This window comes from Camelus ferus, chromosome 3 (genome assembly GCF_009834535.1).
Source record: "Camelus ferus isolate YT-003-E chromosome 3, BCGSAC_Cfer_1.0, whole genome shotgun sequence".
Taxonomy (NCBI): domain Eukaryota; kingdom Metazoa; phylum Chordata; class Mammalia; order Artiodactyla; family Camelidae; genus Camelus; species Camelus ferus.
In genome coordinates, this window is record NC_045698.1 from 50923403 (window position 1) to 50941817 (window position 18415).

An 18415-nucleotide genomic window follows, 5' to 3' on the forward strand; every position below is an offset into this window, starting at 1 on the left:
TATTTCTGGATCTCTAAGTCATTTGTTAAGCCCTGTAAATTTGCTGACGAGCAGTTTCAATAAAGCTTCTTGACAGTTCTCTACCAGAGTATGAAAGCCATCCAGGTATTAGAAGGTGTGAAATGGAATGACTCCAGCTTTCAGTGATTCTGAAGAATGATAAGGTCATGGTCACAGTTAGCTGGCCCAGGAGTGTGTCCATCCTGTATACATTCAGGCCACCTGATAGAGCGCGGAAATCCAGGAGTTCACAGACTCACAAGTTAGCTTTCTACTAGGGAAATGCTTACAAGAAACTGGACCAGGATAAAGTAAAGACCAAGGGACAGAAAGAGAGCTTGAATTACATTACTGCAATATTCTTCAAAATCAGACTTTGGTGTCTTTTCAGCTTCTCTTTGGAGGTGAAAATGCCTCAAGTTTCTTCCTGAGAGACATGAGCAATTGCATGAATACTGTATTCTCTGACAATTTTCAGCATGATTCCATTCGAGGTTATGAGACAAGGCTGCATGATAAGGTTATTTGTATTTGGGTATTTTATGCATGTGTAACATTGTCACTTGGCTTTGCAAAATCGAAAATTCCCTGCATATCCACAGGTGAGGATAATTCAGCCTGTGGCAGGTCAAGTGAAATGCTCTCCCTTATTCTCTATCCCTGCCAGATTCTTTCCCCCACACTTCAGTTCACTAAGTTGTGTGTGAAATCATTGCCGGTGAATAATGCTGGACCACTCTGAAAATTTGTAGCTGAGAGCTGGACCCTCGTCATCACTGCGGGCTTTGTCACTGAGATAGGGTAACCCATGGTTACTGAGCTCAGATCAGTTAAGGGGCAGAGATCCTCCCCTCCTCACTGTTCTATAAAAGAGACCCAGCAAAGAGACCCTACCGGCTTCTAGCTCTCAGCCTCGACGAACGTGTGAGAAGCAAAGCTGGAGCCCTCCGGAGCAGAAAGCACCATCTGCAGAGGCAAGGCCGGCATGGCTCCTACTTTCAAACTTCGATGTCACTTCATCCTGATCTGCCTGATGGCTCTAAGAGGGGAGAGCCGGTACCTAGAGGTGAGCGATCCCGGGCTGACCCATCACACCTTCCTTCCCTGAGTGTCCAGCTTTGAGGGGTGGGCAGGCTGCCTATGCTCTAGCTCTTCCTCCTCTATTTACTGTGCCTCGTTTCCCCTCGTTTCCCCTAGGGCTCCCTCCCTGCCTCTTCCTCCTTCCCTCTGGCGCCTGGGGATACCTTGCTCTGATACTACACCTTCCCGTCTTCTCTCTACCCGGGAGACGTTGACCCCGTCACTTTACTCTCTCTGCTGCGGGGCAGTGAGGGCGCCTCGTTCCTGGTCGGTCTCCTTTCCCCTTAAACTTTTCCGGACTGACCCATTTTCCTTGCCAGCTGCGAGAAGCGGTGGACCAGGACCCTTTCCTACTCTTCAGCGCCAACCTGAAGCGGGAGCTGGCGGGGGGGCAGCTGTACCGCCGCGCTCTGCGTGAGTCCGGGCTGCTGGGCTCGCATCCTCGGGCAGCGGGGAGGTGGGGAGGTGGGGGCTCTGCGCAGAGGGCAGGCGACTCCCGGGCATCGCCAGGAAGGGGCTGGCTACGATGGTCAGGGGTGCGCTTCCCATCGCGAACATCTGTCCGAGGAGGCAGGCGCTTTGGGGCGAGTTGGGGTGACGTCCCCAGGGGCGCGGGAGCTGGGCGCAGCTGGGACTCCTGGCGCATGGAGACGGGCTGCGGGGTGCCGGCACCGCCCTGGTTGCAGCCGCGGCCCCTCAGCCCCTCTACCCTCCCCCAGGGTGCCTGGACATGCTGAGCCTCCAAGGCCAGTTCACCTTCACCGCCGACCGGCCGCAGCTACACTGCGCCGCCTTCTTCATTGCGGAGCCCGAGGAGTTCATCACCATCCACTACGACCTAGTCTCCATCGACTGTGAGGGCGGGGACTTCCTGAAGGTGAGGAGCCCCCGCCCGGTGCAGCCCCAGCCGCCGGCGTGCTGCAGGGGGAGCCGGGGACGCTGGTAATTAGATGCTCCGCTGCTGCCGGAGTTGGCGAGACCCCCAAGCAGCTCGAACCTCGCCCCAGGTGCCTAGGACGTTGCACAGTGGTTTAAATTCCCCTCTGAGCGCTCTGGGTTCTGGGCGTTTCGAAAGACTTGAACTCGCCGCGCGAACCCCTGTGCTGCAATCTGGGGCAGGTGAAGAGTGGTCCGAACCAACTAGCACGAGCGCTCCGGTCCATTCAGCCCGCGGGTCCGGGTTAGAAGCCGGCCCCACACGTCTGAGATGCGAGCCCGCCTCGCTCCTGCTGGTCCCTTTCTCTATGAAGCTGTTCCAGGCTCCCAGGGGCTGTCTTCAAAGCCTGGGTGACCCGATTTTGGATCCGAAGGGCACTGGCTGCTGGGAGGGATGCTGAGAAGGAATCTAGTCTGAGGCAGGTGGGAGGTGAGGATAAGACCCCACCCCCTCAGCATGCCCGTTCCGGTCGTTTTCTGTAAGTCTAACGGGTCAGCTTGGGGTGGCTGCTGGGGGAGTCTTACAGTCCAATTAAAATGAACATGATTAAAACCCCAAAGTGGAATTATTTTGGACACTGTCAAACGCAATAGAAGAGGGCTGATTTGGTGAAGTAATTTTTGTAGCTGGTGATTTTACTAACGTGAACTAGTTTGTGCTCATTAAATTGGGGACCTGTGGTGATTTTAAGAGTAAAGTCAGTAAACTCTGACCTTTTGTCTGATGAACTGCGCACTTTAACAAATGAAGAGGAGAAGTCCTGACTGGCATATCAGCCATCATTGTCTAAGTGTTGAAGAAGTTCTTGATATTTGAATATGTGATAAGAGAAAAAAAAATGAGGGAAATGGGTGTGTGTAACTATTGGCAAGTAGGTAAAGCTGCTGCTCCAATTTTTCTTCTTGCTGTCTATTTTTGAGATATTTTGTTATATTTTAACAAGGAAAGAGAGAAATTGAAATCCGAGTTATGTTCCTGTGTAATTCTTCTGAAGGTAGGATGTGTGGAAAATATGAACAAGACAAAAGTGTGTATTGTCTGTAGTTTCATTTACCAAGGTAAATGATAAAGTTTAAGGAAGCTTATTTGCTTTGGAAGTTTAGAGTTTATAAAGGGGGAGCAATAAATAATTTAAAAAATGACTTGCAAACAATTCATGGTCAAAATATATACAAATGGAAAGCAAGTGTTCAGGGGGGTGTAGGCTGGCAATTCTTCACTTATGACTGAAGGTTTATTGCTGGGTAACCTTTTCCCCTTTTCAGCACGCCTATGACTTCAGGAGTTCATGAAAGTGATCATCTTTGTCTGTATTTTTTGTTGGAAGGTATTTGATGGTTGGATTCTCAAGGGGGAGAAGTTCCCCAGTTCCCAGGATCATCCTCTGCCCACGACTGAGCGGTACATAGATTTCTGTGAGAGTGGTCTTAGCCGAAGGAGCATCAGGTCCTCCCAGAATGTGGCCATGGTCTTCTTCCGGGTTCATGAACCAGGAAATGGATTCACATTAACCATAAAAACAGATCCTAACCTCTTTCGTAAGTGGACTCCCTGTCTTCTCAGTTAGAAGGCAGGATTTGAAAGGAGGGAGGGTCAAATCTGCTTTTCGAAGGTAGTGCCATTGCACAGAGTTAAGAAATTTGAAGTGGGGGAATTATATGAATAGAAATTCTTTTGTAATTACAAATGACCTAAAGGATATTTCCTATTCATTAGTATGAAAATCAAATCAGTTTTTAATTTATTTCCTAGGCTAGGTAAGATACTAATTTATGATGGATAGAATTCTATTTTTTTCTCCAGTCTTATTCTGATCTTCTGCTCTACTACAATGCATTCAGTGACAAACTTTAATCCCTCCAAGTCATTCCATTGACCTGGATAAGCTTGAGGGATCAGATATGAAGTTGCAGTCTTAGAGGTATTTGGGCAAATGCTGAAAGACTGCATATCTGGAATGTGTAGACAGATTTCATGCTCTGAGCAGAGGGTTGGACCAGAAGGCCTCAATGTTGCCTTCTGAGTCTGAAATCACTGCTCTAATTTAGCTCATTTCTGATGGATACACAAATAGATGCTATAAAGCTCAATAGTCCAGGCTTAAAACACATTATCTTAATCAAAATGCATTCATTTATCCACTTATTTTTTCCCATTAAGAGGAAAATTTTTATAAAAAATTAGGAAAAAATCATCATTTTTGGTTGCATACAATACTAATATTAACACTTCATGTGGCTGAAGAATGAAGAATCTGCCAAAAATAAGGTACTGACTAATTTTCCAATTTTTATTTTTAAAAAACAAAAAAAAATTTTTTTTGAAAGAAGCCCCACAAAAAGGCTATTTCCGAGGACTGGAGCAGAATAATCCTAGAGGATATATGTACTGTTTCTCCGATATCCTGTTTGGGTAGAAATCAGAAACCTTCTAGAATCATCAAGAAATTTCAGTTCCTTATCAAAATTCAGTGAAATCAAAAATATAAGAAGGAGGCAAGAGGTAGTTCAGACATACTCTGATCAGTCAGAAACTTCTGTCCCAGTAATTGGCCCAAAAAAAGTACAAACTTGGATGCTTTGAGTTTCATAGCTAGAAGAATAAATTTATTGTAAGTCTGGACTTGAGATACAAAACAAGATTTTAGAAAGTCTTGGGAGTAAATTATACATTAAGCATTTACCTTTTAGTCAACTTATCACTTAATGCCCAGTAAATATTTATCAGACATAAGCCTGCTTTCTATTTTTCTCAGCCTACTTTGTAACTGTTTTTATTATTTATTTACTTTATAATCTAAAAAGTAGCATATGGCTCCAAGCTGAGTTAATAAATGTTTCAGACAGACAGGATTTGAGTTGTGGCCTCACCTTTAAGACTTGATTTTTCCAGACTTCCACCTTGAACCCTAGTTAACGAAGGGCTCCTAGAACTTCTACCAGCTAGTATTGTTTGGTTGGTTATTTTTTTTTAATTCTTATTTTTTATTGAAGTGTAGTCAATTTACAATGTTAGTTTCAGGTATACGGCAAAGCAATTCAGTTATATATAATATATTTTTCAGATTTTTTTAGTATTGCTTTGTTGGTTATTAATTTATGTCTTGTGGTTGTTATTAACAAGGTAACCCCCTGAGATTAAGATTAGAAGACACCTTGCAGCCCAGGGACTCTTGATAATGTCCCTACATGACTGATGGTTTTATTTCCCAACTCCTTCCAGTCTTCAAATTGCCTTTGTGATATGTACTCTCTTTTGGGCCACAAGCCCCTAGACCGTGAACAGGAACTTAGAATAAGGATAAGATAGATTTTTATAAAAGCGCAGTATACCAAGTAGTGAAAATGTGATTTTGTTTTTCCACAAAGCCTGCAACGTCATCTCCCAGACCCCAAATGGAAGGTTTACTCTGGTAGTTCCACATCAGCATCGCAACTGCAGCTTCTCCATCATTTATCCTGTGGTGATCAAAATATCTGATCTCACCCTGGGACACTTAAATGGTCTGCAGTTAAAGGTGAGCTGCTTCCTTGCTTTCCAATCACTTCCTAAGGCCCCAGTTTTATCAGAGCAAAAGTAATCAGACAGGGCAAACTTGTACTGAGCGAATTGGAACGGTCCGTCCTCCTCTTTGATAGTTGCATCTCACGTGAGCTTGTCCTCACTGCTTTACTAAACCCCTCTTCTATTTCCGTTGTGCTACAGGATGCACACTCAGGTGCCCCTTCTGACTCTCTCAGTACATTCTTGTGATGCAAGGAATGTTTTCAATTGGTGAAGTTGTGGCATATAATTACAATTGAACTCTCTTGTACTTGCCTCTTTTACAAAAATTCTCTCCTAGCAGAACCTAGTGTGAGTCATCTACACAGCTGCTTTTCTGATTATTGGAATTCTCTTTTGACATGAAGGAAGTATCTCATCGACAGAGCTGTGTTATGAAGGAATGCTAAGTGTAGCAGAAAATACGAAATTGGATTTTTATATTGCAAAATGTGGTAAAGTTTTGAAGTGGTTTTTTTTTTTCATCACATTTAATTCTATACATTTTGCAACCAAACATTAGCTGAGAATCCCATCAACTTTTTTCCCCATGAACTTCTGTATGGACTTGACAACTAGTGGTGAGCCTGAGCACATTTATCTGCACTGGTAGCTTGTGTCCGCTGAGTCATCTTCATTTCCTTTTACTTTCTTTTATGCCAAGGTTAAGATAGCTTATGCATTTGCTGGCATCAAAGATAGTCATATTTCCTGATCATAAAGATTTTGGCAAAAACCAAATAAATAGGACTAGGGCTGAGAACAGCAGTAGATCCAATTTTCCGTAAGTCCTAAATTCATAGGCCAGTGCCTACCTTTTTTCTCCAAGTTGGACCTTAGTTGAAGAATAATCCTTTGATAAACACCAGGACAAGTGGATGTCTCTGGCATAGCCTTACTGGCTTGAGATTGTTTGTATATCCTTCTTGATGTATAAAAAAGAGAGAGCAAGTGTGATAGATTGGGGGGTCTGCAGTTTAGTTATTCTTGGCTATGAGGAGTCATCTTAGTGCCTACTGTTTAAAAAATGTTAAGTCTGCAGAGTTCTATGTATCTGTTGCTTTACAAGAGTTTTGAGGGATTTTTTGTTTTGTTTTTGAGTGCTTACCGTATGCAAGGCATTAATCTAAATGCTGGAAATTAGCAACAAACAAAGCACGTTCTGCTTACGTGGAACCTGCATTCCAATGGGAGAAGAGGCAAAGATAGAATGTATTTCAAGTAGTAGTGAGTGTCCTGCAGAAAAGGAAGTGGAGTGGTGGCTGGTACAAGGGAGTAGAGGGAGGGGTGGGCAGCTACTTGAGATAAGACAGTCAGGAAAGAAATCTTCTGAGGATGAGTCATTTAAAGTGAGACTTGAGTGATAGGTAAGAAGGAGCCAGCAGCCACAGGAAGAGCTGGGAACAGAGGAACAGCAGTGCAGAGGCTCAGAGGCAGGAATGGACTTGCTGAGCTCTAGAGATGGAAAGAAGGAAAGATACGGTGGAGGAGGAGGTGGGGGGGCATGATATGATACAGCATCAGGGAGATGGGCTAGGCCAGGGCGTGGAGAGCCCAGCAGGTCACATTAAAGAGTTTGGGTTTATTCTGAGGGCAGTGGGAAACCACCGAAGGAATTCAGGCAGGAAAGTGACATAATCCGTTTGATTATGCTCAGGTGGGGTGAGGGCGTTTGGGCGTTGTTGGCCTCATGACCGAACTAATTAACGAAGTCCAAGGTGGGAGGGAGAGGATTACCTAAAGGTCATTCTGGCTTCCACAGATGATGATGAATGGACTGTAGGGGCCAGAGTGAAGCAAAAATACACCTAAAGGGCCACTGTCTTAGTCTAGGCAAGAGATGATGGTGACTTAGTCCAGGGAGGTGGAACCTCAGCAAAGAACTCTTGAGGATCACTGTTAAGGTGTGAACCCTAGAGGTCCCTACACAACTCAGCTTCTGCCACTATTTATAAGAACAGCTGGGAGGTTTGGAAATAGAAAAGTCACTGAACGCCAAGGAGCATGTGCACCCAACTTCCTTGTTTCTTTGTTTTGTTCCCCTCATTTTAGCTTCTGCCTCTTCCCAGCTTCCTTATTTCACATTTCTCTCTCCCCAGCCCGCCTTTTCCCCTTCACCTCCTCCTGCTGAAATCTGGAACCTATAGAACCAGGTGGAAAGTTTAGTCTTGAGATGTTCCCCCTGGACATCCTCTGCTCAAAGGAAAGGCAATTAGGTTTTTTTTTTCCCCTTTACCTCTAAATGGCTTATTCAGCTCTTCATACAAGAACATGGGCCCAATACACAGTGGGGCTAATTAACCCTCTCATCATTTGATGAGATTGTGTGTAAAGCACGTAAGTGTAGAACCCAGCACACAGTTGGTGCTTTAAAAATCTATGTCTCCCACCTGCTTCTTCTCATTAGCCAAGCAGTTGCTGTCGTATTGTTTTTTTATTTATTGTTTAGTGCTAGTTGTATTTCAGTATCTCCCAAATGTTGGAGTGGGTGTGTTCATGTGTGTGTGTGTTTAACATTCTCTGGTTTAGATTTTGTCCCTACGTGGCAGGGTCTATCTGGTTAACTTCTAAGCACCTTGCCACCCTCCGCTGGATCTCTTGATGAGTGTGCCTCAGTGAATCAGAGCATCACAGGCAAACCGCCTGTGTAATTTGTAGAGGACAGTACAAAATGAAAATGCCAGGGCCTTATTAAAAATTAAGAATTTCAAGGGGAGAGGGTATGGCTCAGTGGTAGAGTACGTGCCTAGCATGCAAAAGGTCCTGGGTTCGATCCCTAGTACCTCCATTAAAATAAATAAATAAGTAAACCTAATTACCTGCCCCCCTTCCCCCCCAAAAAAGAATTTCAAGACAGTGACAGCATTAAGCCAAGCATTAGGCCCATGTAAGTGTGGGCGCTATGGGCATGGGGGGCGGCAGGACCACGAGGCCAGCCCTAATCACAGGAGACAGGCGACCCAAAGTGCCACATCTGGGACTGAGAAGGGCTGCTTTGTTTGTGTGGGAAAGTGATGCACAGGAATTGCTGTGGATGAGACTGTGTGGAAAGGACAAAGGGAAGCAGGAAAAGGTGGTTGCAGTGGGTCACACAAAGCCTTTGAATAGATTCTTGTTTTGAGTAGCTTGAAATCAATTTATTTTGTTGGACGGAGAAAGGGGATGGTAACTCTAGCTAATTTGAGCCCCAAATTAGAGTTCTCTTCTTTCTTTAATATTCTTTAATAACTAACCTAAATCCTTATCAGTAGAAATGATAAGGATTGTCTGCAGAGAAAGTCTTCTATAAAGAAGAGGAAAAGAGGTAAGTTGAAGGAAGAACTATGTGGAAGCTCTATTTATAAAAACTCTGAATGCATGCACTAAGAAATTCCAATAATTCAGTATGTGTGTCCAAATGGTTTTAAAAGCAAAGCATTTTCAGATTCAATTTTCATACATCTCATATGGTGTTTACAGATGCCCATTTCATCATTCTAGTCCTTGAGCTTATAAAAAAATTTTTTTTTGAATGCACACACATTTTAAAAACATGATTACTCAACTGATTTAGACAAGCAAATCTTCAGATTCTTTTTTCTTTTAAAGGTTGTTTAATCTCTGGGGTCTTGGATTTTAAATTAAATAGCACTGACAGGGTGTCTAGGGCTGATGGAGTGAATTCACCAACTTAGCATTGATAAAATAGTTCAACTTCCTTAACTGGTTTAAATACATCTTCCTCTGCTGCTTGGTTCTCTCAGAAGTCCTCAACAGGCTGCGGGGGAATTGGAGACTTCGTGGAGCTGCTGGGAGGAACTGGACTGGATCCCTCCAAGATGACACCTTTAGCTGATCTCTGCTATCCCTTCCGCGGCCCTGGTGAGATGTTGCTTTAATTATTATTCATGTGCCTATCAAGACTGTTTCCTTCAATAAAACACCTCAAATTTTTTATCCATGGGAGGGCAAGCTTGCAGCAAAAAACTTCTGTTTTGCGCATTGAGCCAGTGTGAGGATTTTTACGTTTGAGCTGATGTACAGTATCGAGAATGTGTGACCACGACATCTGACATTGGGAGAGAAACCTATAAAGTAATAAGGTTGTCTGTTTAAGGTTGGCCACAGGTAAAACTATGAATAAGACAAAACTTTTTGGTTCTGTGCTCTTTCCACCTTCTTGAAGATCCCTACTTTCATCTTCTAGAGACTAAAGAGTTTATCTACTAACTGAAAACTGACCGAAACTTGTTCAAATAGTGACTGTATCATCAATTAGTGTGGTAATGAAGTAATACCTAAATAACTTTACCATATATCTGTGCGTATTACTCATAGTAGATACATTAAAAAGTGATACGCTTTATTAGAAATTCTCAGAACTGCTGAATGTCCCCAACTTCCAGCAGCAAAACCAGCCTCTGAAAGACCACTGCAAAAATAGGGAAACTCGGAAATCTAAAAGTGGTCACCAGTAATAAAGGCCCAGTTTAGCGCAGAGCATGCCAAACAGAACCAGATCTTCTTTGTTATGCATCAATGAAGAGTCTGCATTTGATTAGGCTCAGGTGGGGTCAGGGGGGTGGGAATTGCTGACTTAAAACCGAATTAATTAACGAAGTCCAAGCAGGGAAGGAGACGGTTACCTAAAACATTTCAATGAAGGTCACTCCCATATCTGGACTTCAGATAAGGAATGGGGGTTATCTTTTAAAGAGACAAAAGTGAAACAGGAGAAGAGTCTTTCATCTCTTACCGTGGTCCCCTTCCTCTCTTGTACCACAGATCACTAACCAACTAAATAATGAAGCTACAAATCAGACATCCTTTTCATCGGCTGTTACCTGTTTGAATTACAGGTCTGCCCACCAGTATTTCCTCTCTCTGAGCTAAACAAACTTCTCCCAGATAGAATTAATATGCACAAGTAAAGGGAAAAGATTTCTAAAAACCCACTTTGTGGAAAAGTTGGGGTTAGTTATACTGATTTACACTTGAGCCCTGGTTTAAGCTGGTTCATTGTGGCTCCTCCCCCTCTTTGTGTGTGTTCCCGGAAGGGGCTGGATCCTTCCATGTCAACAGAGGGCACCTGTGAGGAGATGCATTTGAGCTGGATTAAAAGATTAGACTGAGCTGAAAGACACTCGTGCCTTAAATTTTAGATAATTGGAGTCACAGTAATTTGGTGCATGAATGTTACCACTCGATTTAGGTAAAAGGTGTGACTGAGGCCAAAAAAACCACTTGTGCCTATGTTATCTAGATAACTGAAACCCATCTTAAGATGATTTGAAGGCTTGAATTATCTGACTCATTGGTTCATTTTAGAGTTCACTTTTTTCTTTCACTCACATGTTTCCATGAAGTCGCTCAGACAATGAAGAACTGTTAGGTACCCTGGCCATTATGTTGGATTTTATTAGGAAGTATGTCAAATAATAAACAAATGATATGCACATTAAGTAAAGGAAAGAAAGCATGTTATGTAGATCAAAGCTCAGAGGCAGATCAGAAAAGAATGACCTTCCAAATCAGATTAAAAAAATTAACTTTGGACCTCCTCACAGAAACTCAACCTAGACTCCCTGGTGCCTATATTAAAATAATTTTAGGATTTATATTTACTATGTCTCCAATTTGGCTTTTACCTACATGACTCCATCTGGCTGTTTTACTTCATTTAAACCCAGATGCATGTTTGTAAAGTACCTGTTATACAATGATAATAATGTTTCTCAGAAGTGAGGCCTTATAGAGACAAAGTGGGGGAGGGGGAAGATTGAGAAAATTAAAACAGCAGAAAGCATTACTGTAGGGCAGACAGATCTTGTCTCAGGAACCAGCTTGAGACTGGAGAAATAAAAGCAATTTTAATAAACATACTGAGTTTCACAAAACAGAAACAGACTCATATAGGTACAGAGAACAAACAGATGGTTGCCAGGAGGGAGGGGAGTGGAGAATCAAAAAGAAAAAATTGTTAGGGGCAGGGTATAGATCAGTGGTAGAGTGCGTGCTTAGCATGCACAGATCCTGGGTTCAATCCCCAGTACCTCCATGAAAAAAAAAAAGAAAAAGAAAATGGTAACTATGTGAGGTAATGAACACTAGTTAGCTTGCTTGTGGTGATCACATTGTACGCCTTAAATACACACAATTTCTGTCAATTATGCCTCAATAAAGCTGAAAAAAGTTTGTTAAAAGGATGCCTAAAAACCACACACAGCTTCAATACATAACTGCTCAGGCACATCTGCACTAGAAGATACATAAACACTGCCAGATGCTTATCAAAATAATGAATAAGATTGGATTTAAGAGAAGTAAGGATATCAAAAGTCATTCCATATAAGAAGTACAGAAAAAATTAGAAGGACAATTTGCCGGTGAACAAGAACAAAAACAAGTCTATTCAGTGTATGTCTAAACCATGCAAATAATTTTTTGTTTATACATAAGACAGAATTATTATCTAGGCTCAAAAAATAATTAACAGGTGATTTTTTTAAAATTTGGTCAACGTAAATGTCTCACAGTACATACACCTCATCCTTTAGCCCTGCCCACTAAATGCCATTTGCACCTCCAGATATTACCAAAATCTGCCCCTGCAAATTTCCAACCTGTCCCTAGAGGGCAGTACTGCCCCCACTGAGAACACAACTACGGCAATGGTGCAGATGGACCGACGCTTGCCTTTACCACCAAAGCTTTGCAGGTAGGAGAACATAAAAAGTACAAAGAGGTATCTTCTTACCTCTTTGCAGCCAGTCTTATTTGAGTAACGGTGTTCTTGCCCATGAGGAGTAAGGTTGAGTTCAATTTCACTATTCTATAATTAATTATACAGTTGACCCTTGAACAACAGAGGTTTAAACTGCGGAGGTCTGCTTAGTAGGCGAATTTTTTTCAGCCGTATATACTGCAGTAGTACGCGACCCCCGGCTGGTTGAACCCGAGGATCTGGAACCTCGGATCTGGAGGAACTGTGGGAATGGAGGGCAGACTATAAACTATATGCAGATTTTCAGCTGTGGGGAGGTCCTCGCCCTTAGCCTGCACATCGTTTAAGGGTCAGCTGTATATTATAATAAAAGTGAAAACAAAGACGTTTCACCTGATGGCAGATGCCTGGTTTGAGTATGTGAGAGGAAGATGCAGCCCCTTGCTTTCTTTGTGTTTAAATGATCTCTTGGTCAGAAATGGTTCGACCGTGTGGTTTCTAACTGCTGGGAAACTTTCACTTTTTCCATGAATTATAGCCCAGATGAAAATTGGCTGTGACAACACGGTGGTGCGCTTGGTCTCCAGTGGAAAACATATAAATCGTGTGACTTTTGAGTACCGCCAGCTGGAACCGTATGAAATGGAAAACCCAAGTGGAAACAGTATCCAGGAATTCTGTTTGTCTAGTCTTTGAATAACCCTGTCAGTGATTTCCATGCTGCTAGCTAAATGAATTTTTAATGGCTATTATATATGATTTTGATGACCAGCTAGTTAAGAGCCTTCCATACCAATCAGTATTCCCAACCTTGAGCACGTATCTCTCTCTCTCACACACACACACACACCCAACCTTGAGCACGTATCTCTCTCTCTTTCACACACACACACACACACACACACACACACACTAATTTTTGTACCTTGCTTCTTTTTCATTTGTAATGTATAAATGACCACATGGTGGAAAATGAGCCCCCCCTTTGGTAGAAAAACAGTTTTCTGTACTTCTTTGAAACCTGAGCTGGTAAGGCAAGTGCAAAGAAATGTGTAATGAAAAATTGTATCTCAAGGAAAAATACTACAAAGAAATTAAAATGATAGCGTTCTTACCAGCTTTATACAGAAAACAAATGTCTGCATATCAAAGTAGTTGCACCTGTTTATTTATTTTCTGCTTATTATTCTGTTTACAATAGATAATCGTTGTACCTAGTGTTATTTACTGATTGGTTACACCTTGTTTTTAACAAAACACTGTAGCATGGGAAATGTTTTGCATCCGTAAATACAAACACAAATAAATATATTCAGAATGTTGGCACCTCAACATTGTGCTTTGTGTTCCGAAACAGTCCCCTCCCCTATTACCATCCGAAAGTAATGTTCTCAGGTGGTACAGAACCAAATGCTGAAATAAATTATTTTAGACTTCTTAGAGCTCGGAGAACTCTGGGCTGTGGAATTGGAATTATTTTGAGCAGGAGGTATAATTGCAGTGTTTGCGGGAACAGCACTAATTGATTGGTCCTGATAGGGAAGCAGGATTCGGGGATCCCTTCCCCATTGTCCTCCAAGAAAACTGAGAATCCGTATCTTTGTCACAGTGAACGTCCTTGTCAACAAGGACAACAAAGAACTTAAACTCTCATAGACACAGTTTGCCAAAATCTGAGTACTTTTCTGGTACTGAGGACAATTTATTGTTGATTGAGCCTTGTCCATGTTTGGCTTGAGACCAAGCATATGGTCTGTAAAAGACACCTTGGGGTCAAAAATGAGGTCCTGAACAACAAAGGAAATACTCCTAAGTCAACACCCCTCTTTACTTTGTTTTTGGGGTTTTTTTTCTGTATATACGTATTTTTATTGAAGTACAGTCAGTTTACAATGTTGTGTCAATTTCTGGTGTACAGCGTAATGCTTCAGTCATACATGAACATACATATATTCATTTTCATATTCTTTTTCACCACAAGTTACTACAAGATATTGAATATAGTTCCCTGTGCTATACAGTATGAACTTGTTGTTTATTTTATATATATTAGTTAGTATCTGCAAATCTCAAACTCCCAATTTATCCCTTCCCACCTCCTTCCCCTCCTGGTAACTGTAAGTTTGTTTTCTATGTCTTTGAGTCTGTTCCTGTTTTATAAATAAGTTAGTTTATCTTTTTTTATTTTAAATTCCACATATAAGTTATATTATATGGTATTTTTCTTTCTCTTTCTGGCTTACTTCACTTAGAATGACAGTCTCCAGGTCCATCCATGTCGCTGCAAATGGCATTATTTTGTTATTTTTTATGGCTGAGTAGTATTCCATTGTGTGTGTGTGTGTGTGTGTGTGTGTGTGTGTGTGTGTACATATATATATATATATATATATACACCACAGCTTCTTTATCCAGTCACCTTCTGTTGGACATTTAGGTTGTTTCCATGTCTTGGCTGTTGTAAATAGTGCTGCTATGAACTTTGGGGTGCATGTATCTTTTTGAGTTAAGGTTCCGTCTGGATATATGCCCAAGAGTGGGATTGATGGATTATATGGTAAGTCTATTTTTAGTCTTTTGAGGAATCTCCATACTGTTTTCCACAATGACTGCACCAAACTACATACCCATTAGCAGCATAAGAGGGTTCCCTTTTCTCCACACCCTCTCCAGCAATTATTGTTTGTGGACTTTTTAATGATGGCCTTCCTGACTGGTGTGAGGTGATACCTCATTGTAGTTTTGATTTGCATTTCTCTGATAATCAGCAATATTGAGCATTTTCTCATGTGCCTATTGGCCATTTGTATGTCTTCATTGAAGAATTGCTTGTTTAGGTCTTCCACCCATTTTTGGATTGGGTTGTTTGTTTTTTTGCTATCAAGTTGTATGAGCTATTTGTATATTCTGGAAGTTAAGCCTTTGTCAGTCTCACCTTTAGTAAATATTTTCTCCCATTCTGTAAGTTCTCTTTTTGTTTTGCTTATGGTTTCCTTTGCTGTGCAAAAGCTAGTAAGTTTAATTAGGTCCCATTTATTTATTTTGGTTTTATTTCTATTGCCTGGGTAGACTGCCCTAGGAGAACATTGCTAAGATTTATGACAGAAAATGTTTTGCCTGTGTTTTCTTCTAGGAGATTTATCGTGTCTTGTCTTATATTTAAGTCTTTAAGCCATTGTGAGTTTATTTTTGTTTATGATAAGGGAGTATTCTAACTTCATTGATTTACATGTAGCTGTCCAGTTATCCCAACACCATTTGCTGAAGAGACTGTCTTCATTCCATTGTATGTTCTTGCCTCCTTTGTCAAAGATGAATTGATCAGAAGTTTGTGGATTTATTTCTGGGCTCTCTATTCTGTTCCATTGATCTGTATATCTATTTCCGTACAACTACCATGCTGTTTTGATTACTGTAGCTTAGTAGTTTTGTCTGGAGTCTGGGGGGGTTATTCCTCCAGCTTCATTCTTTCTCTTCAGTATAGCTTTGGCAATTCTGGGTCTTTTGTGATTCCATATAAATTTTAGGATTATTTGTTCTAGTTCTGTGAAAAATGTCCAGGGTAATTTGATAGGGATTGCATTAAATCTGTAGATTGCTTTGGGTAGTATGGCCATTTTATGTTTTTGTAACATCAGATTGTTAGATTTTTTTTCTTAGAATGGTCTTACTGCTACATCTCAATTCACTGAAATGGGGTGGTTTATTTGCAGGGTTCATAAAATTGATTCCCTGTCTTGACATCTGCTCAGTGAAAGCTAATCTTCCACCCATCATGTCTGGGCTTTTTAACAGGAGTCTCTGCAAATCTTTCCTCTCTTGGCCTTCCTGGTGAAAAACAGCTTGCTTACATTGAGTCCCCCTTAAGGGACACTGAAATGCCAACCCCAGGATATAGGTAGGAAAGGGTGAGGCTGGCATAACTTTCTCTAAGGCTAACAAGCAAAATCAACAACAACAACAACAAAACTGTTCCTAAGATGGTCAAACATTAACAAAATGTTTGGCTTTATTCTTAACTTAAGTAATAAAAAAACAAATATTTATTGAATACTTAGTAAGTTTCTAGCACTGTTCTACAAACTTCCCATGAATCAGAACATTTAAACCTATCTCCGTTTTATAAATGGAGAAACTGAAGCAGAGAGAATTAAAAGTGAGTTGCGTCCAATCACACAGAAAGCAACAGTCAGGATGCAGGCTCCAGGGATCGGACCGCGGAGCCTGCCCAGTTCATTACTGCACCACCTGCTCGAGGCTGTCACTAGAATAAAGCATGAAACACTGCTATCACACAGGGTTTCTGCCAGACTACAGCGACACTGAAAGCTTTCTGGTCCTTACTCCTTTATCAAAACACACCCTTCAAGGTGATTTTTAGGGCATTTGTCTAAGGATCTGATAACCAATCAGTCTCAATTCCAATTCGCAGCATGGTCCAATGTGATGGCTGATTTTGTATGTCAACCTGGCTAGGCCACGGCCCCCCTGATATTTGGTTAAATGTTTGTCAAGATGTAGCTGTGAAGGTATTTTTTAGACGAGATTGACATTTAAATCAGTAGACTTCGAGTAGTGTAGATTACCCTTTATAATGTAGCTGGGGCTCATCCAATCAGTTGAAGGTCTTAAGAGAAAAAAAAATGGAGGTCTTCTAAAGAAAAGGGAACATCCCATTGGTTCTGCTTTTCTGGAGAATCCTGACTAACACACTACATACTACTAACTTCTTTTCTGCAAATCTTTGCCTCGGACCCAGCCATAATGTGCTATAAGCAAAGCTATTGCTAAATCCCTGTTTACTAGTGGTGGGTCTGAGGTGCTTATGTCTTTTCCTTCTTCACACAGTTCTGTATGGCTTCCTGGTCACATTTACACCAACCTCATATACAGGAGCACAAAAGGACCAAGGAGTGGACGCCAACAGATTCACTCCCACCTTCCCCGCATCACCTGGTCCACTTATCTGAGAACCAGGTGTTGAAGAAAGGACCAAAATAAAACCCAGCTCTCACCCAAATAAGCTGTTTATGAAAAGAAAAGTCCATGATGCAAATGGCTGTGAGTCATCATTGCCCCATTTTTAGGAGGAACTGTAGAAAGAACAGCCAACAGTTACACAGAAACTGAAGATTATGCCTATGTAAATTCCAAGCAATATTCTATTTATAACCCATGCTAATTAAATGTTATTACTTAACATTCATGATTAACAAAAGTTTTCTGGCTGTTGTCAAATCTCAAGTGAAAGGCTTCTAGCTGCCTTCATTTTTCTCAATGAAACCAATTTGGAAGACTCTTCCAAAGTGACGTCTTTAATTGGAAAGCACTCTCCCTCGTGCATGAATGAACAATATGTTTCCTCAGGGCATTGATAAAATGTGCTCTACCCAGGGCTGCAGAAACATCTGGAATGTAACTGTGTAATGAGACAAGAACAGAATGTTATGGGGAAAAAAACTCAGAAGTCTTTTTCCTCAGACATCTGAGAGGGCCACTGGATGGTAGGTGGGCATTTTGTTTCTCCTCATTGTTAAAGATGAATATTCTCAGAGACTTTACAGATTTTTAAAAGAGGTCTCTTGAAAATTACTACTTCAGAAAGTGATGTCATAAAGATGCTGTGAATAACTGATCACTTCTATTCATTAAATGAATGTAAGTGAACAAAATTAGTAATTCAAGGTAACCCCTCTGCTGTGGACTGAATGTTTAAGTCCCCCTCAAAATTCGTATGTTGAAATCCTAACCCCCAGTGTGGTGGTACCTTGAGGGGGGGCCTTTGGGAGAAGACAGGGATTACTGTCCTCGTAAAAGAGGACCAAGAGAGCCCCCCTCCCTTTCTGCCACTTGAGGTTACAGAGAAAAGACAGCCATCTAGGAAGTGGGTCCTCATCAGACCCTGAATCTGCTCACGCCCTGGCCCTGGCCTTCCCAGACTGCAAAACTATGAGGAATAATTGTTTGCTGTTATTAGCCATCTACCCTGTGGTATTTTTCTTATACCAGCCCGGAGAGACTAAGTCACTCTCCTGGGCCTGATTCATCTGCTAACTCCCCTTGTAGTTATTTTGTTCTGTTTTGTTTTTATTCTTAAATAATCTAGTAAAGTACCTCAGTTCCTCATTTCACATCTTTATGTATGTAGATTT

The 18415-nt window shown here is 41.6% G+C and overlaps 1 protein-coding gene across 1 annotated transcript; it reads left to right on the top strand.

Moving 5' to 3' along the window:
• Positions 1 to 805: 805 nt before the first annotated feature.
• CRHBP (corticotropin releasing hormone binding protein) lies at positions 806 to 13581 on the top strand. Its single transcript, XM_006186719.3, has 7 exons — positions 806 to 1066; positions 1401 to 1494; positions 1800 to 1957; positions 3345 to 3555; positions 5386 to 5534; positions 9304 to 9421; positions 12802 to 13581. Exons 1-7 carry the CDS (start codon positions 986 to 988, stop codon positions 12957 to 12959), a joined length of 969 nt encoding a protein of 322 aa, XP_006186781.1. The 5' UTR covers positions 806 to 985; the 3' UTR covers positions 12960 to 13581.
• Positions 13582 to 18415: the final 4834 nt, after the last annotated feature.